General features: G+C 43.9%; 2 protein-coding genes and 1 long non-coding RNA gene across 6 annotated transcripts; 1 reads left to right on the top strand and 2 right to left on the bottom strand.

The window, feature by feature from the left end:
* The first annotated feature begins 173 nt into the window (after nucleotides 1-173).
* Nucleotides 174-7,405, top strand: spata18 (spermatogenesis associated 18). Of its 2 annotated transcripts, XM_077585250.1 has the most exons (13): nucleotides 187-252; nucleotides 342-453; nucleotides 1,016-1,121; nucleotides 1,462-1,577; nucleotides 1,691-1,809; nucleotides 2,071-2,166; nucleotides 2,548-2,664; nucleotides 3,717-3,930; nucleotides 4,814-4,972; nucleotides 5,041-5,216; nucleotides 5,376-5,499; nucleotides 5,580-5,639; nucleotides 6,871-7,405. In XM_077585250.1, exons 2-13 carry the CDS (start codon nucleotides 367-369, stop codon nucleotides 6,925-6,927), a joined length of 1,431 nt encoding a protein of 476 aa, XP_077441376.1. In that variant the 5' UTR covers nucleotides 187-252; nucleotides 342-366; the 3' UTR covers nucleotides 6,928-7,405. The 2 variants fall into 2 exon arrangements, with proteins under 2 accessions (XP_077441378.1, XP_077441376.1); XM_077585252.1 differs by lacking the exon at nucleotides 2,548-2,664 and having other exon boundaries at nucleotides 174-453.
* On the bottom strand, nucleotides 2,871-7,294 carry LOC144063193 (uncharacterized). Of its 2 annotated transcripts, XR_013296511.1 has the most exons (3): nucleotides 7,080-7,294; nucleotides 5,578-6,931; nucleotides 2,871-5,503 (listed from the first exon to the last, which is right to left on the bottom strand). It is a non-coding gene; the product is annotated as an uncharacterized LOC144063193 (long non-coding RNA). The 2 variants fall into 2 exon arrangements; XR_013296510.1 differs by having other exon boundaries at nucleotides 5,578-7,294.
* A 157-nt stretch (nucleotides 7,406-7,562) lies between the features above and the next one.
* Nucleotides 7,563-21,744, bottom strand: LOC144062631 (PH domain leucine-rich repeat-containing protein phosphatase 1-like). 2 transcript variants are annotated; one of them, XM_077584208.1, is made up of 17 exons: nucleotides 19,911-21,744; nucleotides 18,396-18,592; nucleotides 16,757-16,882; nucleotides 16,487-16,632; nucleotides 15,483-15,629; nucleotides 14,467-14,694; nucleotides 13,965-14,167; nucleotides 13,523-13,583; nucleotides 13,349-13,444; nucleotides 12,543-12,698; nucleotides 12,266-12,466; nucleotides 11,945-12,107; nucleotides 11,705-11,835; nucleotides 11,501-11,617; nucleotides 10,664-10,858; nucleotides 10,339-10,576; nucleotides 7,563-9,388 (listed from the first exon to the last, which is right to left on the bottom strand). In XM_077584208.1, exons 1-17 carry the CDS (start codon nucleotides 21,439-21,441, stop codon nucleotides 8,327-8,329), a joined length of 4,998 nt encoding a protein of 1,665 aa, XP_077440334.1. In that variant the 5' UTR covers nucleotides 21,442-21,744; the 3' UTR covers nucleotides 7,563-8,326. The 2 variants fall into 2 exon arrangements, with proteins under 2 accessions (XP_077440334.1, XP_077440333.1); XM_077584207.1 differs by having other exon boundaries at nucleotides 11,501-11,835.
* Nucleotides 21,745-23,651: the final 1,907 nt, after the last annotated feature.

Below are 23,651 nucleotides of genomic sequence, written 5' to 3' on the forward strand. Positions count from 1 at the left end.
TAATTTGACGGTGTGCCAATACATTTTTATGTCCATTTCGAGAGAACACAGCATCCAGGTGGAGCACTTTCGCGCCATATAACTAGTTAAAATTGCGGATTGACTGACTACATGTAACTACGTTTCATTAATGGATTCAATCTGGATTCAATCTGGATTCAAAGCACATCACCGGCCGCACAGCCTCCGTGTGAAAAGTCCGGATGCTGTGAAACAAAGGCCGCCAGGCGATGACGTGACGTCGACTCACCTGTAGGCGGGGATAACTCTTTTAGTTGTTTTTTCTTCTTCATTATTTTCACTCGCGTAACCCGACAAGGTTTTTGTTTTTGTTTTGTTAGTCCTGAACCTCCGAGGAGCACACAAATGGCGGATGCTATAAACGCCCTGGTAACTCAGTCCTACTTCAATGTTTTACAGGACAGATTGGAGAGATGGCAAAGAGAGTATCATGTAAGTTCTTCAAGAATTTAAAGTTCACTCTTATCTGACATAGGTGCACATTATAACACGTAATGGCGGCAGCCTCGCGTCATGGTATGACTTCAAATGACACATTCACTCGTCATTTTTAGTTCGTCGTAACTGTCAGATTATTTTTTTAAATCCACAAAATACGCTTATTTTAGGATTTAACAGATTTACAATGTGAGTTTAGTTGCTATGGGAACGAGTCGCCATGGCATCCGCGCGACGTTTTCCAAAGAGCTTCGACTTGATTTTTTTAAAGATGGTTCATGGGCTGTTACTTCCTGTTTTGTTCACGCAAATCCGGAAGTGATTTACATCCTTACTTTGTATTAAAATTCACGCATTTTTAGGGCCGATGTTTAGCTCTGGTGTTGCGTTTGATAAAAAGTGAGACAACTATGACTGAATGAATTCATGTAGCAGGAAATTAGAGTGAGTTTGCAACAATTGCCCTCACAAGTCAAGCCCAAGTCAATCAAAACCAAGTGAGCACTATTACGTCTACCCCCAAACGTTCATGAATGCGATTTTCGTTCTCCCCAAGGTGATTTCCTGTGACGAGAACATGAATCGGTGCTGTGAGATGATGGAATTTACGGCCAAAATCCAAGGGCAGCTTTTTGCCATCCTTAACTCTGTAGCTGCTGAAGGTAACCACTCCACATAATCTACTGTGGATATTGCACATCCCTGTCCAAATGCTATTTTTTGTGACATTTTAATTAGAGCAGTTCGATACCATTTTCGATACCATGAGTAGTCACCGATACCAATATCAAGTACCGATACCACTAGTATTTTTTTTATCTTTAAATGGCATCAGGTGTGTGATGACTCAAATGTATTAAGTTCATTTCATTTTGACAAAACTTCATTTCATTTTGACAAAAACCTGTCATTTGAACTGGGGTGTGTCGACCTTTTATATACCTTTTATATTGTATGCGTGTATTAGCTGTGTGTTACATTCATTCTCTCCCTGTGACTCAGGTCATCACACAGACGGCGTGTCCACGCTAAAAACGCGCTTGCTTCCGTGGCTGGGGGCTTGTTTCGCGCCATCACGGCTCCCCGTCCACAAAGACGCCAGTTTCAGTCCTTTCCAGGTGACATCGCCCTTCAAAGTGAACTAACGGTGGCTGTAACGATGACCTCTGCCAAGGCTGGACGATCCCAATTGATTACTAGTTAAATGGACGGAATTTTGTGTGCTCACCAGGATTTGTCAGAGAAGGAGCGTAAGCGTCCAGATGTCTCGAGCAGCAACATGAGCGACATGCAGTGGATGGAGTCTCAGCTTTGCTCCACTCGGTTGCAGCTGGACTCGGTCAAGGCAGAGTAAGTCTTGAGTTGAGTTTTATCGCTGTTGCAAGAATTAATAAAGTACCCAGCAGCAAAATTGTTCTCCTCTTTCACTACTGGTAGCGTTCTGTGTTAGCATTGAGCTAGCCGTAAAAGCGCAGTTATGTGTTTGCAATTGATTAGCGAACCGGTCCAGGATCTACCTGTGGCCCGAGGCCACCCAAAAGTGGACAAGCTCTATAAGAAAATGAATGAAATGGAATAGAGTACATATATGGGATGTGTTTGTTTTTCCAGGCTGGATAACGCTCACAAGGATCTGAACAAGACAAACGGCAAAACAGCCCCCTCCCTGCAGGACACTGATGATGAAATATTGCAACTGAAAGAAGAGTAAGTGAAACACGCGCACATACGCACGCACAACTACCACCTACACCCCCCCCCCCCCCCAAAAAAAATAGACTGAAATGGCTCCTGATGGAAAGTTTTGCTTCTAATTTCTGAATGTTCTATACTACAGATACAGATCCTGCCCCAAAGTTCTTGGACCTCTTGAACATATTAGCCCTCCAATATATTACGTTTTTTTTTTCCCCTTTTAGGAAGAATTCACTTTTAGTTTTCGCTTTTGATCTAATCAGATAAGCGTTGAGATGGTGCCCTGAAAATAATTATATAAAAATTATTTTCGAAAGAGTGTCCCTTTGAATGAATGCTTTCCTCCCTGCATTGTATTCATTCAAAAATGTGACGCGGGTTTTGTCTTTTTAGCTTGAGAGCAACACACTTACAAAATGAACTTTACAAGAGGAAGTTGGATTCCTATCATGACTACGAGCGCCAAATGTCAAAGTTGAGGGATGAAGTGTCGTATCTGAGCTCACAGAGGTATTCTCACACGCTTGCACTATAAACCAGGGGTCTGCAACCTGCGGCTCTGGAGCCACATGTGGCTCCCTCGATCTCTAAAAACAAATAGTAGAAATTATTATTTTAGTTTTTTTACATATTGATTTGTATTTTTGGATAAAATTGTCTTCAGATGAATTAATGCTTTAGATAAAATAATAATAATTCAATATTCCCCCCAAAAATGTCAGAGTTCAAATTTTTTAGTTGTCAGAAAAAGATGAAAAACTTTTTTTTAAATTATCTAAAAAATTCCAAAAAGTGACCCTAAAATGTCCAAAAAGAAAGAGGAAAAGCAGGAAATTATCTTAAATTGTCCATGAAATTGCCAAAAACGTCAGAGAATTGAATAAAAAAATGCATGAAAAAAAAGTAAGCTAAAATGTCCAAAACAAAAGAAAGGCAGAAAAATTCCATTAAATATTTTTGTAATGACCAAAAAAAGTCAGATAATGTATTATAATAATAATAAAAAAATAATAATTTAAAAAGAAGTAGCAAAGAAAATATTCCGATGGTAACTATAAAATGTCCGAAAACAAAAGGAGGAATCCGAAAATGACCATAAAATGTCCACAAAATTGTAGAAAATTTGTAGCAAAAAAGGCAGAGAAAACTGTCCAAAAATAGCCACCAAATGTCCAAAAATGGAAGAAAAGAGGCAAAAAATGACCATAATATGTTCATAAAATTGCAGAAAATGGCAGAAATTTGTCAGGAAGACAGAAAAGTCTAAAAATGTATGAAAAATTCCACAAAATAATAATAATAATTCAAAATCCTAAAGAGGAATGGTAGAAGAAAATGAATGTATTGAAAGTATTAGATGCCGCAAAAAAAAAAAAAATCATTTAGTGTTACTGTGCGTGTATACCACACGACTCCAACACGTTATTTCCTTTCATTGAAATGTTTTGCGGCTCCAGGCGGATATTTTTTTTTGATTTGTCAGGCTGAAAATGGCTCTTTTGACAGGAAACAGTCCACAGCCAACAAACTCTCAGTCTCTTGCCTTCTATCGCGTCCGGCAGGCTGTCCAGAAGCGTTTCCGGCAGGCCGTCGTCGAGCCTCCTCGGGTCGGAGAGCATCCCGCGCTCGCAGCTCACCGGCTCCTCCCGCCTCGTGCGCGTGCTGTCGCGCTTCCGTGACTTGAACAATGTGGAGCGCAATCAGGCGCAGTTACAGCTTCTGGGCTACTTGAATGACGTGGAGACGGTCCAGAGGATCATCTTCATTGCCGTGGTGGTAAGAGTCAAGAATCAAATACCATTTACTGCAAATAGGAATTATGGCTACTACTTGACCTATGATGTCGTCAAACGGCTTTTCCGCACTGCGACAACGAGGCACTCCAAAATGGCCATGCCAGGAAGACCAGGTCCACACACCGGCTGTGACGTTGGACCTAAGAAAAAAAAAATCTCCCTAACTCTTCTGTTTTTCTCTAGCTCTTAAGTGGCTACAACAGTGGACTATGAAGGGGAAACAATAAAAAAATAAATATATATGTATATATATATTAGGGGTGTATATATCATAATTAATCGCATGACTTCAATAGTTAACTCACGATTAATCGAACATTTTATATCTGTTCTAAATGTATAATAAATACTTTTCCCCCGAAGTTTTCATACTCCTGTCCACATAAAAGTGGAAAAAAATGTTGAACTAATAGAAATATGGCTGCATCTTTTAGTGAGTGATACATCAATTTGATAATAATTCATCAAATTGAGTTAAAATTGAAAATATGTACTGTACTGTAAAAAAAACGAGTGTGATATTGATTTGTGTTGAGGTCATTTTTTCTGCCACTAGATAGCATAATTGCATTTGTAAGACCTTGATGACAGCTCAATGCATTTTTCTTCTCATATTAGGAGCTGTCTAATCTTTAACATGAATAACACATTTTAAAAATTGTAAAATACAACTTCACCTACAAATATATGCATTATTATTACATTTATTACTGCAAAATTTTGATGATTTTGTGGCATTAAAGGAACTTAAAATGTACTTAAAATTAATGCACTAATTTTAACACCCCTAATATATATATATATATATATATATATATATATATATATATAAAATTTTAGTTTGTCTGTTTGTTGTGTGTCAGGAGTCCTTCAAGGCCGCTAAACTAGCCCACCGTCTCTTCAGGCTGCGCGCTCGCAAGACTCTCTCGTCATGTCACTTCGGGCCCGAAAGCCTGGAAGACACGGTGGTGGACTACATCGTCCGAAACCAGGATCTCTATGACGTGCAGAACAGCGTGGAAGTAAGAAGGAATAGCAACACGTTATCCACCATCGGAGGTCGTGACCTTTTGTGTTGCCCGTGCGACAGGAAGTCTTCAGCGCCATAAACCTCAACCCTCGCATCGCCTCCATCCCAAAAGTCAACTTTTCCGTGGCCACGCCCCTGATTAGAGAGACGTGCAAGCTGGCTTTCGCCATGCAGACGTTGGACCCGCCCATTGACTTGGCCTTTGCTAGCGACGGAGAACTTTACATCAGCAACAAGTATGGCAACAAAAACACAGCTGTACAGCATATCAAAAGGATTAGCTTATGCTAAGGAAGTTAGCATTTCTTTCTCCTTTACCAAACAAATGAATTGTGTAGTGCAGCTACAGACACTGTGGACGCACTCCATGTTGTTGACGCCTCTCCTCCCGACAGGTACCGTCGCAGCCCTGACTCGGACCTCTCGGCCCAGTTGGTCTCGTACCACGTGTGGCCCGCCCTGATGCAGGGTGGCACCGTGCGGGCCAAGGGCGAAGTCGTGACCAAGAAAGGAGTTGTGGTACCTAAAGTAACATGAGTGCGAGTTACAGTAAGATGGTGACGCTCTGACGTGTAATTTGTCTTCCTATTTGCTTACAGTGGAGCAGAAGCTCGATCAGCTGCATGCGCTCCCGCTCGCTCAGTCCAACTCGCAATCTTGTGAGTGTCCGGCCTTTTATCATGAAAGGGCTCTTAGTTGTCCAAATAAGAACATAAGTTTATTTTAAAACTCACACAGAAAACAAACAAAAATTACACATTGTGTAATTTTCAACACCAAAATGTTCACCCAAACCAAACATTGTCTAATGACAATCCACTAGCTTCATGCTAACATAATAATGTCCTAACCCTAACCTTAGACAGGCTAACGGACGTGCATGTGTATGTCCGATTTTTTTTGTGTCCAATCAGATTTCATCCTAAATGTTGCCACGTCAATCTAATCTGCCCAGAGCACTGATCAGAATATATGACTGGATAGCCGATAGCCCACACACGCCCGTCCATGCAAGCCGTTGAAGTGACAGGGCGGCCATCTTGCTCCTCCCATCTCACGAGCAGACTACCGTATAAACTATACGGTATACGTACAGATGAGACATATACAGCTCGTAGGCAGTTAGTATCGGGCCAGAGGCGGGGTGGGGGGTTTGTGGTGAGGTGGTCCCTACTTTTTAATGAGTAAAAAAATAAATAAAAATTAACAAGTGGACTGTATATGCTGCTTTAAAGACTCAGTATTTCTTTCATCACTCAGTTCTTTAGACCCCAATATTAGATTTGGCAGAAGCATCTTTTGTTGAATTACAGTTATAATTCTTTAATAAAATGTTTTAAAAAAATACAACTTTCCTCATGTAAACAACATTAAACATATAATTTATACCTGTATTTAAGACAAGTTGTAAAATGTCTGAAGCCCTCTTTTTTCTGTTTAACAATTTTAAAACATCCTAAATCATGCTGTTTCTACTCTCAAATGTTCTCCAATTTGGATACTGATAATGTATAGGATGGTATGCCGAGAAACGTTTCTTGGGAGGAGCAATATGGCGGCCTCGCGGCTTCAAAAGTCTTGGCCTATCGGCTATCCAGTCATATATTCAAATCAGTGCCTTTGGAATCAGGGCTGTCTTTCTTGAACCATTGAGAATTGAGGAGGGGGGGGGGGGGGGTCTGCAAAAAATAATACATTAAATAGCCATGATCTCTGGTGACTATGATGTATTTTATTTAAAAGTTTTAATGATGTATGTGGAACAGTTACATTCCAACATATTTTTATGTTTTTAGTATTGATGGTTTTCTATAATTGTGACATGACAGTAACTTGTCCTCTATTTCTACAAACGTTTGCCTTCCTTTGCTGTTGCCTCGATGCTTCCAGACATTCAGCGACAGGAGAAGCTTGTCTCCAGACGCTCTCACCGCCAGCTGCTTGTGAAGTCCTGTTGGAAGAAGCATGACAGGAAGGAGATCTTCTCCTTGCAGAATGGAAACCGGATTGGACCGGTCAGTTGACATCTTCGCATACGCGAGGAGAACATGTGCAGTTTGCGTCCATGTGACTGGAGGCGAACTAGCCTGGCAGCTTACGTGAATAACTGTTACTCGGTGCGAATAGAAAATACTTCTGGAAAGCAGTTGTAGCATTCTTCTTCTTGATGTACTTTTGCCGTCTTTATAAGGACATGACGCCGCATATGAAATTTCCACAAATGCTTCAACACCTCAATGACTGATATGCAGTGTATATTTTGTTTTTCTTTTAGTTTGACTTCTCCTTCATTGCTTTGATGCAAAGCGCTATACAGCACTTAAGTATTACGTATTAACATGTCATTTATGAAACTACGACGTCTTTCTCGCCACATAAATGTAACATGATTGGCTTGCCATCGAGCTCGTTACAGTAGCTTCAACATGCGACTTTTGTAACACTTGTGCGCTTTTTAGTATTTTTGTACAAATAAAAAATATCACATTACCAAACAAAAATATCACAAAAAGGTATTTTCAGGAATGTTAGCTTTGCGTCCTTTTCATGACCATGATTTATGAAAAACAGTCAACACGGAGTAATATGAAAACTTAATTTTATTTAACAAAAGTAACTTTGTTGTGCAGCTGAAATATGTAACAGTTCTGAAAACATTCAATGTGCTGGTTCGAAGACTTTTCTTCAACATTCATTCACCACAAGCAGCACAACTCAGAACCCAAACATGGAGTTACAGCCTTCGGAAACATATTTTTATATATAATTTGCTTTTCTCTCAGAGAACATTAGCATGCTTTGGTGACTAGGTCACTTGAAAGTATTAAACTCCTAGGTAACATTTCACTCGAACTCGGAACAAATGAGAGACCACGCGTGGTGCAAATCTCAATGTACCACAAAACTAAAGAAAACAGTCCAAATTTGACATCAAATCCAGGTCCAGAAAGTAAAAACCCTGCCACAGTTTGGCTTTAGCCCCTGGTGCTAGCTAGCTAGCTAGCTAGCTCCCATGGTGCTGGTTTACCTGCTAGCACAACAACGGAAACAATTAGCGATGAGGGCTCAAGCCAAACTGTGGACCCGGATTTGCCACCTCTGCATTTCGAAAGCGTCTTGAAATGAAAGATGCTGTCAAATCAAAACAAGTATTACAAAAATTGCATTGCTTTTTGTTGGGCACAGAGTTAACAGTAGAAAACGGTCATAAAAAAAAAAAGTTCCACATTTTCTTTTAAACAGTCTCTGGTCCATAACAACTTGAACCCTCTGAGGAAGCAACGATTAAGAAAGTGTAAAAAAAAAAAAAAAAAAAAAAAAATGCTGGCAGGTGGAGGGAATCGGGTTAGAGCGGCGTGACGACATAGTCGGCCGCTTTCTGGTAGGCGGCGGCTTGCTGGTTGTGCGTCTCCATCTGCTGCTGCTGTTGGATGATCTGCCGCACTTCGTCCTCCAACTCGGGCGGAATGATCAGCTGGTCGTCAGGATCCGGCTGAGCGGGAGCGTTAAAGTAGCCGCCTTGCTTTTTGACCGGGGCGTCTCCCGCCTCCTCGATGAGGTCCTGGTTCTTGCCTTGTTGCGCCACCGAACCGTTGGCTCGAGCCCGGCCGCCCGATCGACAGGGGGAGGACGGTGTGACGGGCGGAGGTGAAGGGTCATGAGGAAGACTTGCGCTCGGGTCGGAATGCGTTGGGGGCGGGGGGCGGCGTAAGCTGTGGACGTCGGCCTCCACCTCCACACGGCTGCCGTTGGAGAAAACCCCCGGGATGGGCTCCTCGTCTTCACTGTCCAGCCCGTTATCGGACAGCGCTCCCGAGAACTGCCTTTGGAAGCTCCCGCAGGCGAGTCGCCGCGCGCCGCTTCGTCCCGGCAGGCACGACGACGGCGGCTCCGTTTGAAGCGCCGGCTCTTCCGACGAGGCGGTGGAGCCCACCTCGCTGCTCATTTCCGACGCGCTCAACTCGCTGCTCAGCTCGCTGACGGTTCCCGAGGAGGCCGGCGGCAGCGAGATGTCGCCGCTGCCCAAGTAGGGGTGAGCGTGCGTGTGCGCACCCAAACCCGGACTGTGAGGCGGCGCCGGCGCCGGCAACGGCTCGCAGAAGCAGCAGCAGTCTTCGGTGATGCTGAGTTGGACCACGACGGCGCTGAGGCTGTCGGAGCAGCCGTAGCTCTGAGCCAAAGTGACAAGCTTCTTGGCGGCCGCCAGCGTGTCGGGAACATTCCGGACCGCTTCCACCGCCTCGCTGGGAGATAACGTGTCCCACAGGCCTCGGCTGCCCAGGAGGAAGAACTCGTCCTGCGGGGTGAGCGTCACCGTGGAGACGTGCGGCCGGGGAGTCACGGACGGGCACAGGAAGGAATAGCCCATCATTCTGGTGGAGTCCGTTACGCCGCTGACTTTATTGTCCTGCAAAAAACCGAAGATCCAAGTTGTCAAAATGAGTGCCGTCAATATCCAGTATTTTTAGAATCGATTGATCAGATTGTTTTCATTTTGCATTAAACAGGGATGTGATTTGACCAAAGTGAAATTATCTGAAAATTTAGCCGGGGGTCTGGGGGCCGCTGGCACCCAGCTAGGTCCAGGGCAGTGCCCTGGTGGGGGGACAAGGGGGGCTCATGGGTTTTCCGTGTTTTTAAGTACTTTCAATGCACTCACATGACAAAGAAGTAGACAAAACAACAGCATAAATTTTCAATGTATATTGAACTATCCCATATAAAATGGCAGTTTTAGTCAACTCAAAATCAGTCACATTCAAAAACATTGGACTGCCTTTGCTTTTAAAAACTATCACTGAGAATATCATCATATCTAACTAATGTGATTACTAAGTTAACACATAAATAATGTTGAAGAGTTCAAATTTCATGAACAAATAATTGTATCATGACCAAATGAAAAGTAACTCATATTAGAGCATATCACAAATGTCTTTGTTATAGCAGAAGATGTTATCTGTCGGAGTCATGTGCATACACAATGAACTACTAAAAAAATAAAAAATAAATAAAAAATAAAAAAAATCAGATTTTTTTTTTTTTTGGGGGGGGAGATAAAAAAATCGGAATTCCGCGAATTAGCGGAAAAATCACATCCCTGATTAAAGTGGATTACAAAAGCATCAACAGCACCATTCAAGTGACTTGCTTGCACATCTCCACATTTGAAAGCAAAACAAGTCATCTCTAAAAAGACCACCATTTTTAAAGCAGTGTTTATGCGATAATCGTAACGAATGATTCATGTAATACGTTCACAAATCAAGACACTGAATGATCTTGATCTTGATTGTAAAGAGCGTTGCTGCTGGCTTGGAAACAAGGTCAGACGGGACCAGCTCAAACGTGAGTTACCTCTGCGATGATGGCGTTATGTTGTCGAACCCTCTGCCGCTCCGTTTCTTCCTCGACGGTGATCACGGCGGACAGTCGCACAGCTTTTCCATCTCGGCACAGGACCGCCTGGCATCTGCCCACGTTGGCGGCCTTCAAGGTCAAGCAGCCGCCGTGTTCACCGCAAGGCACGGGGTCATGCCGGATGTGACACAGAGCGGCCGCCCCGCCCATCCTTTGGCCGGCCGTGCCCAGTTTCCTGCGGCACGTCGGCACAGGGAAGCCGGCGCTCAGTACGACCGACTTGTGGAATTTTGGTTTGCTTTTTCTTTGGGTTGGGGTCTACCTTTGCATGGTGAGGAAGGTGTTGGTCATGTAGTCGCCCTGGCCGCCGGGCCTTTGGAGCTCCTCCGCCAACACGTCTCCCATGGTGCACTGCAGCAGGTAAGGCACCTCCACGTTTCTGTCGCCATCAAAAACCCCGTACAGCGCTTCGCGGACTCCGCAGAACGTGTCCAGCGCGAGAGCGGCCACGCACAACCTGAGGAGGAACACACCGCACACTTCATACATACACAAAAACTGACCTTGGAATATAAACATTTCCATCTAATCTGGCATTGAATGTTATTACCAGGGTTAGTTTTGGAATTTTCATTTTCGTTTTGAGTTTTATCGAACTTGAGTGAAAAAAAAAAAAAAAGGTTTCAAGGTGGTTCTGTTAGGTTTTATTAGTTTTAAAAAAAATGCTTAGATTTAGCTTCAGTATCAGTTTTGTTTCCTTGTGCACAATATTGAAACATCACTTCAGTGTGACACTTTCAAAAGTCCTTATTTCAGTTAATATTGAAATAAATATATTTAAAATCACATCATGTCTTAAATGAATTACCAACAACTAAAACAAAGGAATTTTTTTCTATAATTTAAGTTAGATCTGTAAATAAAAAAATGTAGTTTGAGTTAGTTTTTGTTTTTTAAAAAGCACCTTTTTGTTAGTTTCCATGATCTAAATAAATCACCTTGCGGTGATGTCATTTTCAGTTGACAGCAAGTGACAAAATGGCCGCCGCCGCCCCCCCGAGATGGATTTTGCTGCCCAATTTGCAACATGAATGAGATTTTGCACTCGTATTTTGGACTTGCCCTTCAACATGAAAGGAGAAAATGGGAAATGGCTGACTTGTTCTTGACTCCGGAAGCTTCTGTGTATCCGTGGCTCCAGACGGCGGGCGTCCCGTGACACTCGCTGGCGCTGGGGGCCGAACGGGACGCATCCACCCTTAAACATCGGATATTACTGCAAAGACACAACGCAAAAGTCATTTCATGACTTTCTAGCCGGATATTGCGTAACGTCATGGTTTTGTATTGCAAAGGTTCCGACTTGAGGAGCTCCAAGCTCTTGTGGTCCAGGTTGAGGCGGGGATTTCCTTTGAGGTCCAGTTCCTGCAGTTTTGGGGGGAGGGACGGTGGCAGCGTCATCTCAGTCAGCTCGTTGCAGCTCAGGTCGACGCACTGACGAGCGCAGCCAAAGACGACGTTAAACGCAATTAATTGGCTTCTCTCACGGGAACGCGACTTTTTACGTTTTGATTCCGGGCACAACGGAATCCCGAGGACGTACTTTGATCTCAGGCAGCTGCAGGACCTCCGGAAAGGCGTTGATACAGTTGGAATGTGCCGACAGCGTTTGCAGGCGCTGGCAGTTCCCGATGGTTGTGGGCACGGTCTTCAGTCTGTTGCCGCTCAGGTCCAGCTCCTCCAGACGCTCCAGTTGAGCCAGTTTACTAAAAGGGGGACAGAAACCACTTACATCCTCCACGTCTAACTCTTCTGAGCGGCTTCATTTGGACAATCAACATTTAACGATATTTTGCCAACGCATGTCATCAAAAAATGAAAAGGATGTCTTGACGGAGTTGACATAGATTTCGTTTATTGTTACCTGGCAGTGAAGGTCTGCAGCTGGTTGTAAGAGATGTGAAGAACTCGGAGTCGGCCGTGTCCAGTCAGGAGAGGGACGCAATCGTCTGTCAAGCTGTTGTTGGTCACATAAAGCTCCTCCAGGTTGCTTGAAGTGTCCTCCGATAGGCTGGCAGCTGGGAGGCTCCGCAGCTTATTGGCCGACACGTTAAGATGCCGCAAGCTGGAACAAAAGCCATAAAACAAACAGTGTCGTAGGGGGGGGGGGGGACAAATCAACAAAACAAAGTTGCGCTCACTTGTGGGCTTTGATGAACAGGTTGTTTGGGAGCTCCGTTAGATGATTGTGCTGCAGGTCCAAGATTTCCAGCTGTGGTAGCTCCAGGCTCTCACCCAGCTGGCTTAGTGCGTTCCAGCCTGCTAGCAGCTTTCTGAGGTTCCCATTGGATAGCAAGCTAGGACACACATAGACATCCAAGTTCAGCAGAGATGGCAAATCCAGGTCCAGAAAGTAAAAACCCTGCCAGTTTGGCTTCAGCCCCGGGTGCTAGCTAGCTAGCTCTCTTGCTAGCTCTCTAGCTCGCTCTCCGGGTGCTTGTTTACCTGCTAGGGAGCTAGCTAGCCTGCCACAGTTTGGCTTTAGCCCCGGGTGCTAGCTAGCTAGCTCTCTAGCTAGCTCTCCGGGTGCTTGTTTACCTGCTAGGGAGCTAGCTAGCCTGCCACAGTTTGGCTTCAGCCCCGGGTGCTAGCTAGCTAGCTCTCTAGCTAGCTCTCCGGGTGCTTGTTTACCTGCTAGGGAGCTAGCTAGCCTGCCACAGTTTGGCTTCAGCCCCGGGTGCTAGCTAGCTAGCTAGCTCTCTAGCTAGCTCTCTAGCTAGCTCTCCAGGTGCTTGTTTACCTGCTAGGGAGCTAGCTAGCCTGCCACAGTTTGGCTTTAGCCCCAGGTGCTAGCTAGCGAGCTAAAGCCAAACTGTGGCAGGGTTTTTAACTTTCTGGACCTGGATTTGCCACCTCTGAAGCTCAGTCTCTTTGTGTACTGTCAACAAATAAGCTACATTTAACTTTGATTCAACAACAGGCAGACAATTATTGGGTTTGTGCTCACCGTACGGGCAGCTCAGCAACAGAATTGTGGTAGATGTCCAAAAGTTCCAGTCGACTGCTGTCGCACACCCAATCAGGGACAACAGCTAGCTTGTTCCTTTTTACAAAACACAAAACAGTCAACGTTCAGATAAAAAACAAGCACATATTCGATGTTTGAAGTGAGTCGCAGTACCAGGACAAATCCAGAACAGCCAGATTCTCTGGGACAGGCTCCACTTCCACTTCTTTCAGTTCTAGAATTATAAACATAATATTGATTACTTACTTTGGATCAATAGTTGTAGTGCCTACAATCAAAGGTGGCAAATCCAGGTCTAGAAAGTAAAAACCCCGTCACCAGTTTGGCTTTAACCCCAGGTGCTAGCTAGCTAGCTAGCTAGCTCCCATGGTGCTCGTTTACTTGCTAGCTAGCAAGCTAGTGTCAATAGCTAAAGCCAAAATGTGGCAGGGTTTTAACTTTCTGGACCTGGATTCGCCACCTCTACTCTTGAAACGGTGCGTTACAGTAATATGAATATATTTTATAGCGTGCTGAGCATATATTTTTCCAAGAAAAAAAAGAATTGATTCCATTCGGCGTTAACAAAAAGCGAAGTGCTGTGGATGCACGGTACCGTTGTGTGCCGCGTGCAAGCTCTCGAGGGCGTGTCCGCTGACTCTGACCAGGGAGAGTCGGTTCCGGTCACAGTAGAGAACCTCCAGTTTGCAGAGAGGTCTGACATCCAGCTCCTGCAGACCAGCGTCCCTGAGGTCCAGCTGCACAATGTGGACCAGCTGCTGCGTGTCCCCCATTGTCACACTTTGAAGCCGGTTCAGCCTGCGCCATCATCAACATCATCAAAAGGGGGAATAAATCCGCTTGGTTGTTGATTATCGGTACATACAATGAACGCCATCAGTTGGACAATTTACGCCTCCATTTTAAAAAATCTTCTCGTAGAAGTAGTAGCATGCAAATGGACTCAGTATACCAATCAGGCAAATGTGATCTTATTTTGATTCGGATTCTACAATTTAAAACAAAACAAACAAATTGTCACCAAATGATGCTAACCTAGTTGTAGCGATGCAAGCGCACCTCTTCAAAGTAAATCAATAACCAACCCCCCGTTTTACCTGAGATCTATGTGGCGAGTGGGCAACCCCTGCAGCGCGGACACGCGCAAGTCCGAGATCTGGTTTCCGGCCAGGCACAGCCTCTCCGTGTCTTTGATCTTCTCCAGGACAGGAGGGATGCACGTGAAACGGTTGAAAGACAAGCCAAGGAAGGTCAACGCCTCCAAGGAGCTCAGCTCAGCGGGCAGTGAATGCAGCCCGTTTGCATCCAGAAAAAGCGTCTGCAGGCTGCAAACATTGTTTTTTTTTTCGTTTTTAAGTTGATTGACAACAAAAAAATGGGAGTCACTTTTTTCCCCACCACATTTTTTTCTTGAAACGTGTTATGGCAAAGCTCGACATTGTGTTAATGGGAGTCTTCATCTTAATGATTGTTTTCTGCCTAGACAGAAAACAATCATTAAGATGTACTGAGGAAGATAAATAATAACTGAAAAAGCATCTATTGATCAAAACTCCGAATTTGGTAGACAAACAAATATGTCATAGTGTCATTAACTCTTTGACTGCCAAGCGTTTTCAGAAAAGGGATGCTTGTGGGTGCCAGCTGATTTAAGCATTTTGACTGATCTTTCAAGGTCCACAGCAAATTTTGTGTTTGGACTATGGAAACACACATACTACCAAGGCTTTCCTCCACCCATTTCCAAAAAAAAAAAAACATACTTAACGACTTTTAACGTCTTTGGCAGCCCTCCTTAGGATTTTACTAAACGTTATTAAACGTTTTTGGCAGTCAAAGAGTTAAAATAGCTCATCTGGATTCCCAATTGCTTCTCTCGCAGCATTCCGCAAAGGCTGACAGACATGATTTTGTACTCGTGTTGGGCTGCAACGACGCAACCACAATCAACAGTGAACCGAGAAACAAATCTGATCCTTTTCGATCATAATCGGGTCCTTGAAAGACAAGATGAAAGCATGCTATAGAAATGCGCCACCAAATAATCAACTCATAAATCAAAACATCAGGGAGGGTAAGGTGAAGAAAGTCACAGCATGTTTGGTCGACGTACTTGTGCAGAAGTCCAACTTCCGCCGGAAGGCATGAAAGCTTATTTCCTGACAAGTTGAGCTCAGTCAGCGAGGGGAGGTCACATAAGGTCACCGGGAACTCCGACAGTGCATTATTGGACAAGTTGAGAGTTCTCAGTTTACAAAACCTGCAATGAGGACGACATAATGCCGCAGGGCTATCATCAATCCTCTCTGGCGAAGTGCTGCATGTTCAAGCATTACTTTTGGACGAGGAAACCGGAGACTTGACTTGACTGAATGCAGAAAAAAATTGCTGATAGATACAGACTTATAACAGGGATGTGATTTGACCAAAGTGAAATTATCTGAAAATTTAGCCGGGGGTGTGGGGGCCGCCGGCACCCAGCTAGGTCCAGGGCAGTGCCCTGGTGGGGGGACAAGGGGGGCACAGCCCCCCGGAGCTCATGGGTTGTCTGTGTTTTTAAGTACTTTCAATGCACTCACATGACAAAGAAATAGACAAAACAACAGCATAAATTTTCAATGTATATTGAACTATCCCATATAAAATGGCAGTTTTAGTCAACTCAAAATCAGTCACATTCAAAAACATTGGACTGCCTTTGCTTTTAAAAACTATCACTGAGAATATCATCATATCTAACTAATGTGATTACTAAGTTAACACATAAATAATGTTGAAGAGTTCAAATTTCATGAACAAATAATTGTATCATGACCAAATGAAAAGTAACTCATATTAGAGCATACCACAAATGTCTTTGTTATAGCAGAAGATGTTATCTGTCGGAGTCATGTGCATACACAATGAAATACAAACAAACAAAAAAAAAAATCTGATTTTTTTTTTGGGGGGGAGATAAAAAAAAAAGCGGAATTCCGCGAATTAGCGGAAAAATCACATCCCTGTTATAAAATTCAGACAGACATTCTACGTCCAAGAGAAAGAGACAAAGAAGAGGGGGAAAAAGACATAGTAGCAGTTTGTCATCTGGCGACACTCAAGTGTTTGGGAAGTCACCTGGTAAGTGCTGGAAGCCCTTTGAAGGACATGAAATTGTTTTGGAGATAAAGATGCGTGAGGTCCTGGCTGTGAAACAGCTGAGTCGGCAATTCCTCCAGGCTGCAGCGCGACAGGTCAACCGAGTTCACCCTCTGGGACGCAATCTGATTTAGCCAAGGACGCACACGCACAGAACACGTCGGTTTAGTCAGAAGTGACCCGACACGTCCAAGCTCCTTTTAAAACAACGTTTGAGAAACTTATTTGAGAAGGTCAACGCTCTCGCACCTTTGAGGCCGTTCTGTGCCAGCAAAGATGCTCCGTGTAGGAGTCATAGCTGATGTAGTAGGTTTGACTCTGGGGACCAGCCGAGCTCAGCGCCAGACAGTGGCTGTGTCGCTTCACCTCCTCCACCTGCGATCAGGAACACGTGTCGGGTTCTTTGCATCGCGTTGCAACGTTACGTCTGTGACCGTACTCGATGCGGTTTCAAAAGCAGAAGCAAGTTAAAGCCACGTTAAGATTCCTTCCAAATCGAGAAATGCGTTTTTGAACTATTCTTGTCACTGTTCTGCAGATGACATCATCGGCTAACCCATACAATACGACTCTCTACGTTCTCAGCCTAATTGGTGAAAGCAGAACCGCCAGTCCAAACAATGCTCCTGCTCACTGTTTCTTTGTGACATCTGTACTGGCCTTGTGGCACCAAAGCGCGTATTCATGTGGAAGAGGGACGATCGGGTGTCTGCGGCTACAGTAGGCGTGTTGTTCTATTTAAAAAAAAAAAAAGGGAAAAAAAAGTGTCTTGAGAATAGTTTTGATGCAATTTTGTTATAGAAATAGGACAGAATTGAGAGCAACACAGAAGGGAAATTAATTGCTTCGGTTAGCTTACATCAGCCGCGTCCAAACTAAAAATTGGGAGGTCTACGTAAGAAGGGAGGGAGTTGAAAAATAACTTGGTTTATATACTGTAGCAATTTTTTTAGATATGCAAAAACACACATTATGAGAATTTTTTTTTATTTTTAGGATTAAACATTCTCTTCCATCCTTCTGATTTGCTTCATGCGGCAATCAAACGAAGCAGTTTGGACAGCCCTGGCGTAGATGAATGTGAAGATATGAGAGTGTCAACGATGAAATTACAAATATCAGTGCTCTACAATGCCCCCAAAGGTGGCATTTTGCCCCTAAAATTTGAGATCATGCAAGTACATTTTTCGTCTACTTGCGTATGTGCGACCAGGAGATTTGATGACTTAAAAAAAAAAAAGACTACCAGGACTCCTTTTTTGTTGCTGACCTCAGTCCATTTATCAGCAAGATAGTGAAAATGAAAATTCTCAGTGTGCTCCCTAACTCTTTGACTGCCAGACGTTTTCAGAAAAGGGATGCCGTTGCTGCCAGCCGATTTTAAGCATTTTGACTGATCTTTCAAGGTCCACAGAAAATTATGTGTTTGGACTATGGAAACACACATACTACCAAATGAAAGATTGGACTCTCATCTTTCATCAGGAAAAAAAGTTTGTTTCTACCTTATTCCGTTTTTCAGTAATCAACAATAGAAAATGGTTAGTTTCACCTCTGTTTGAAACAAACGTCTTTTAACGTCTTTGGCACTCCTCCATAGGATTTTACGAAACGTTATTTAACGTTTTTGGCAGTCAAAGAGTTAAGCCTGTCCCAGCTGACTTTGGGCGAGAGGCACGTACGCCCCAGGATTGGTCACCAGCCAATCACAACCATTCCGACCTACGAACCGTTTTTTTATGACATCAACAAGAACGTTGCGGGAATGTGGGAAGAACATACAAATGCCACACAGGAATGACAGAGTCAGGATTCGAACCCCCCCGGCCTCAGACCTGCGATGCAGACGGTTTTGATTTATGGGTTTGAGTACGCCTGGAATTCATACCTTGCCTCCAATAAGCGGGAGTATGTGGATCTTGCCCGTGTGCGCGTGTTTGACAGATGACACAATGAGGCAGGTTCCACTCAGAGTGACCTGCCGTTTGGACCAGCGGTTCACAGGCAGCACCAGCTTCCCTTTTCGAACGTTGAACACCCCGGAAAGCTGCACGCGCTCCGCGCCTCCCACACTGCGAGGCTTTCCTGCAAAGAGGAACACTTTTATTGCCACTGATAACACTTTTTTTTCAGACCAGGTACGAGTCCAAAAATGTACATGCGAGTGCTTGTCGATACGACTACTAATATTTTAGAATGCCATGACGTGGTGCACTGAATAAAATGTTTCAGCATTACGGACTAGTATTGAAATATGCCTCATTTTTCAGGTTTTGGCAGGTTTTCACAACCTTAAGTTAGTCACATGATCAAGATCCAATAATGGCGCTGCCGCTGATTGGCTGTAAGGTGACACAGATATTTTGGAAAACTTTATTAACTGTCAAACAATAGGGAGCTATTTACACGTTTAAGATTTAATTTGACTTTTGAAGCCCTCAGGAGATCCCTGAACTTTTTGTTAGAATTTAGAACTCCCAATAATTTACGAATCCTAAAAGTTGCTTAATAAATATATGCTTAAAAATTCAACAAATTTAAGAGCTGAGGTTTGTATTTTTTTTTTGTCAATTTTGATGCCAATATTTTAATTTTTAGTGAAAATAAGTATCGGCTCCAAATATCGGTTATTAGCATCCTTGACTACTAATAATCGGTATCAGCCCTAATGAATAATGTTTTGCTTTGTTTTGGTTAACAAAAAAAAAAGTATATTCTTTGCGTTGTATAGAATATAGGCCACGTAAATAATTTATCTTGGTCTCATTTTTTTTTTATACCACAAAAACCTGGAAAAGGGGGTGTGTATACTTTCTAGAGCCCCTGAAAATGCATCCAGCTTTATGCCTACTACAAAAATACAGTAAATGTAATCAAAATCATAACGAAAATCCAAAAAGAATGTGCAAAGTGCAAACACATTCAATTGACCCTACTTTTTGCATTGTTTTGCACCATGGACAGACAAATACGCTATGTGATATTGTTACAGTACTATTCAGAAACACTTTGAAGTGATATTGTAAATGACATTAAAAAAAACACACACACAAAAATATGTGTGTGTGTGTGTGTTGTACTCTACATCGTTATAGCACCATGAAGTACTTACCATCTTTGTTGAGGGTGTAAAAATGAGGTCAAAAACAATATTCAAATGTGCTAATCCCACAAGAGATCATGACTGTTTGCCAGCCTCTTATCTTTGCTCGGCAGCAAAACAGGGTCATTATCAGACGAGACAACAACAACGACGATGACCGAAACCAAAACATCGTCAAATTGTCATTTCGAGGCCAAAGCACACCTGGTGTCTTCCAAGACAGTTTGACTCCACTCAACCAACTGAACAGACAAAAACACAAGTCAAATAATAAACATAAATAACTGTTCATATACTGACCAAAGTAGAAGCGAATGAGGCTGCCAATGCCCGGGTTCATTCCCTCCTCCTGCAGCCTCCCCGGGTCTTCAAAGCCCAGGTTGGCGAGGTACTCGTTTAATATCTGCAGCGGCTTCTCGTCATCTTGCAGACGGCGCACGATCCCGCCGTGCAGCTGCACAAAGAGAGCCCGAGTGGGGCTGGTATTGATCGGCTCCGGCCACTGTGCGCTCCCGGCATTGATCTCCGGGTCAGGCTGCACCCAGGCTTGCTTGCTCAGAGGTCGAGTCTGAGAGCTGCTGCAGCATTTGTGGCGATGCTTCACCAGCGGAGGTGAATCTTTGCAATCACCCGCTGCAGCCCCGCCGGCATCTTCCGCCGGCTTTGGAGCATGTGTGAGGTATGTCGGGTCTGCAGGGGAATGTGTCGGAGACGAGGTGAGCTCAAGCTCATCGGACGAGCTCTCAAATGGGTCGGGTCCTTCTGTGGCACTGTCACAGTTTGGGCTCAACGCCGCCGACGAGTCTGTCCCCAAACCTGCGGCTTCGCTGAGCGAGTCCTGCTGCAGGCTGCTTTTGGGTCCTCCCAGGCTGAACTCCTCACAAGTACTACTCTCCAAATCCGATCCGGAGTACACGCCGTTAGAGTCGGCCGCACTCGAGTTCACGTCAATGTCATTCAGGCAAACCTCTGACGAAGAGCTACTTGCCATGTTGTCATCCAACAAGATGTTGGAATCAAAACACGGTTTTGACTGGCTGTTAAACAGCACAGCCTCATTTGCTTTGAGGTCTTTGGGATCGGATCCACCATTAGAAAAATGAATAGCAGCACTAGTTTCGCAAGTGACTCTCAAGACACCCTCAGCTTTACTTGCTTGCAGCTTACTGATCACCTCTGCGGCCAAAGTATCCACAGTGCACAGCACCGGGCGTGGGTACGAGGGCGTGAGCCAGTCGTGGACGTGAATGCAGCCCCGCTTCAGGTCCGATGTCAGCCATCCCTTATCGGAGGCCAGGAGCTGCTTGGACTGCTTCTGCCTGAGGAAGGTTTTCCGATCCAGACTCAGGGTGCTCAGCGGAGAAGCCGAAGGGGCGACGCCGGCCGCCTCCAAGGAAGGCACGCCGGGAGAGCAGCTGCTCGGCGGGCACCCCAGCGACAGATTCCTCCTGTGCCGCTGGCGTCGCTTGCTCAGCAAGGAGTTGCTCGAAGCGCCGCTGCCGACGGATGAAATGCTGTAAATGTTGCCCGTCTTCGCCGAGGGCATGTTGATATTCTTGGCCGCGCCGCCGATTGCGTTAGCAACTTGGTTTTGGTAGATCCCATTCCTGATGGCGATCTGGAGAAGGGAGGTGGCTGCGATCCCCTTCCCTAAGAGTTTTGCCTCGGCGCCTCCGCCCTCGTCTTCCCCGATGGATGGTCGTTTGGCAGTGGGGAATGCTGTCAATCCGACAGGTTTCGCATGGACGCCGTCATGGTTCGACTCTGGCGTCCACTGTGGTGTTTGCGAAGTTGAAAGAGCGCCGCACTCGTGTTCCTTCACACGTTCCATCCCCGTCGCCGCGCAGTTAGCAACAGCAGCCTGCAGGTGGAGGCTAGCCACAGCTAGTGGCTAGCCTTTAGCTCGTACTAGCAGCCTTCCCGCTAAAATGAACGGGACTCGCCGTTAGCCTAGCATGCTAAGGTGCTGCGTAGTTCTTCCAAAGACTTATTTGGCCACATCATCCCATTGTTGTGTGCGACAAGAGCTAACCCGCTTGCTGAGAGGTTCGAAAGCGGCTCGACTTTGTCGCCATGGAAGCCAGCGCCGGTAGTCGGGAGAAGGCGAGTCCTGCCTGCCTGTCGAGTCCAGACGGATGAGTGACGTCACGGTCGACCGAGCAGGGCGGGTCTCATTGAGTATGAAATATGGTGAGTTCAGGGTCACACAAACGCTCGAAACTTACGCTTGTAGTCCAAACAAGGTAGGACAGCAGCAGACGACTTTGATGATCCCTCGCATGCAGCGATTTAATGGACTTGGGAGTTTTCAGAATGTAATCATATCCAAAGGGCGGAATTTGCACTGGGTTAAACACTTTTACAATCAATCAATCAATCAATCAATCAATCAATCAATCAATCAATCAATCAATCAATCAATCAATCAATCAATCAATCAATCAATCAATCAATCAATCAATCAATCAATCAATCAATCAATATAATAATAATAATTTATTAATAACATTGACGATCTAGTTACGTGAATCCCTCCCATGCTTCCCAGATCTGTCTACTGGCATACATACGATAGATGTTAAATTATAGGAACTAACTCATTGTCAAAAGTCACATTCTCAAAGACATAAAGTGACTTTCCCAGTGGAGGCATCTATAATCTGCAGGTTGCAGCCATAGTCCACATTCCACCGCGCTTGTCTCAACTACTGTACTAATGCTGTGCGTGTTTCAATCTTAATCTGTTATTGATTAACCAAATGTGTCTCCACTCTGCTTCACCATTGATGCCAATACAGCTGCACCAAAACTACAATCGGCTTTAGTCTAAAGGTGTGATACATTTACTGTTAGAGTACAGTAGAATTTCGTTAGTTTGATTTTATTTTAGCTTATATCTATTTTTAAAAAAAGATCCTCAATTAAATATATTGAAACTTGTTCAAAATAAGCAATCATCATTTCAGACATTGCGAATATTTAACACAAATTATGGTTCCATTTAGAAAGGAAGAAAGAAAGAAAGAAAGAAAGAAAGAAAGAAAGAAAGAAAGAAAGAAAGAAAGAAAGAAAGAAAGAAAGAAAAAGAAAGCAAGCTCTAGTAAACCAATCATTCATGAAGTTCAACAAACCCCCAGGTGGGGACACTGTTGTGCTACAATATTGTAGTGTGGCGGTAGTAGGAAGTAGGTAATATATATAAATAACACTTATTCACGTTTGACAGGACTTGAGATTGAAGTTGCAGTGTGTTTGAATGCAGGTACTGTGCACAGGTTCAACCTGTCATCATAGTTTTTTTTGTTTGGACCCAACGAATCAACTAGTGTTATTTGGTGTTCGCATAAGATGAAGGCATGCTTGAGCAAAACTTGTGAGGTTTAAAAGACAATGTTGTCTAAATCTGGACTGAACTAGAACTCTTGGACTCTGGACGGCGCGATTCATTTCAAGAGGAGTGGCTTGACAAAGCTGGTATGGAGAATCCTGTTATCTGGAAACAAACATGATTTCTTTTTTTTGTTTTGCTAATTTATTTCTCACTTTCTGTTCCTTTTTAAAAGTCTGTTTTGGTATCAAGTTCAATAGTCAGAACATGAAACCTCTGTGACATAATTCACTCCTACTGGATTGTGAAGCTATTTAATGAAGAACAACAATGTGTTGCTAATCCAAATTTAAATGGTTTGGCCTTAGAGCTCTGCTCTCTACCGTCTTTTGTTTTGTATTCATGTTTTAACAGCATAACAGGTGATCTTTTGTGACAGCTGTGAGTAGATGTAACGTTGTGTCTTGTGAGAAAAAAATTCTATATAAGTGACTGCTATTCACCCGTGATAGGACTTGTTGGTTATTTGGTATTAATGAATGTGCCTTTCTGTATGTGGTCTTGTGCGTTCTGTAATTGTGTTGTCAACAGTTTACAACTGCTGTGATTACAAAAGTCTTTGACATCCTTGGCAATGTTTCCAGTGACACTCATCTAGACGTCAGGAAGACCAGAACCTTGTTATTTTGTTTTTCTAGAGAAAGAAAAACAGC

This window comes from Vanacampus margaritifer, chromosome 13 (genome assembly GCF_051991255.1).
Source record: "Vanacampus margaritifer isolate UIUO_Vmar chromosome 13, RoL_Vmar_1.0, whole genome shotgun sequence".
Lineage (NCBI taxonomy): Eukaryota > Metazoa > Chordata > Actinopteri > Syngnathiformes > Syngnathidae > Vanacampus > Vanacampus margaritifer.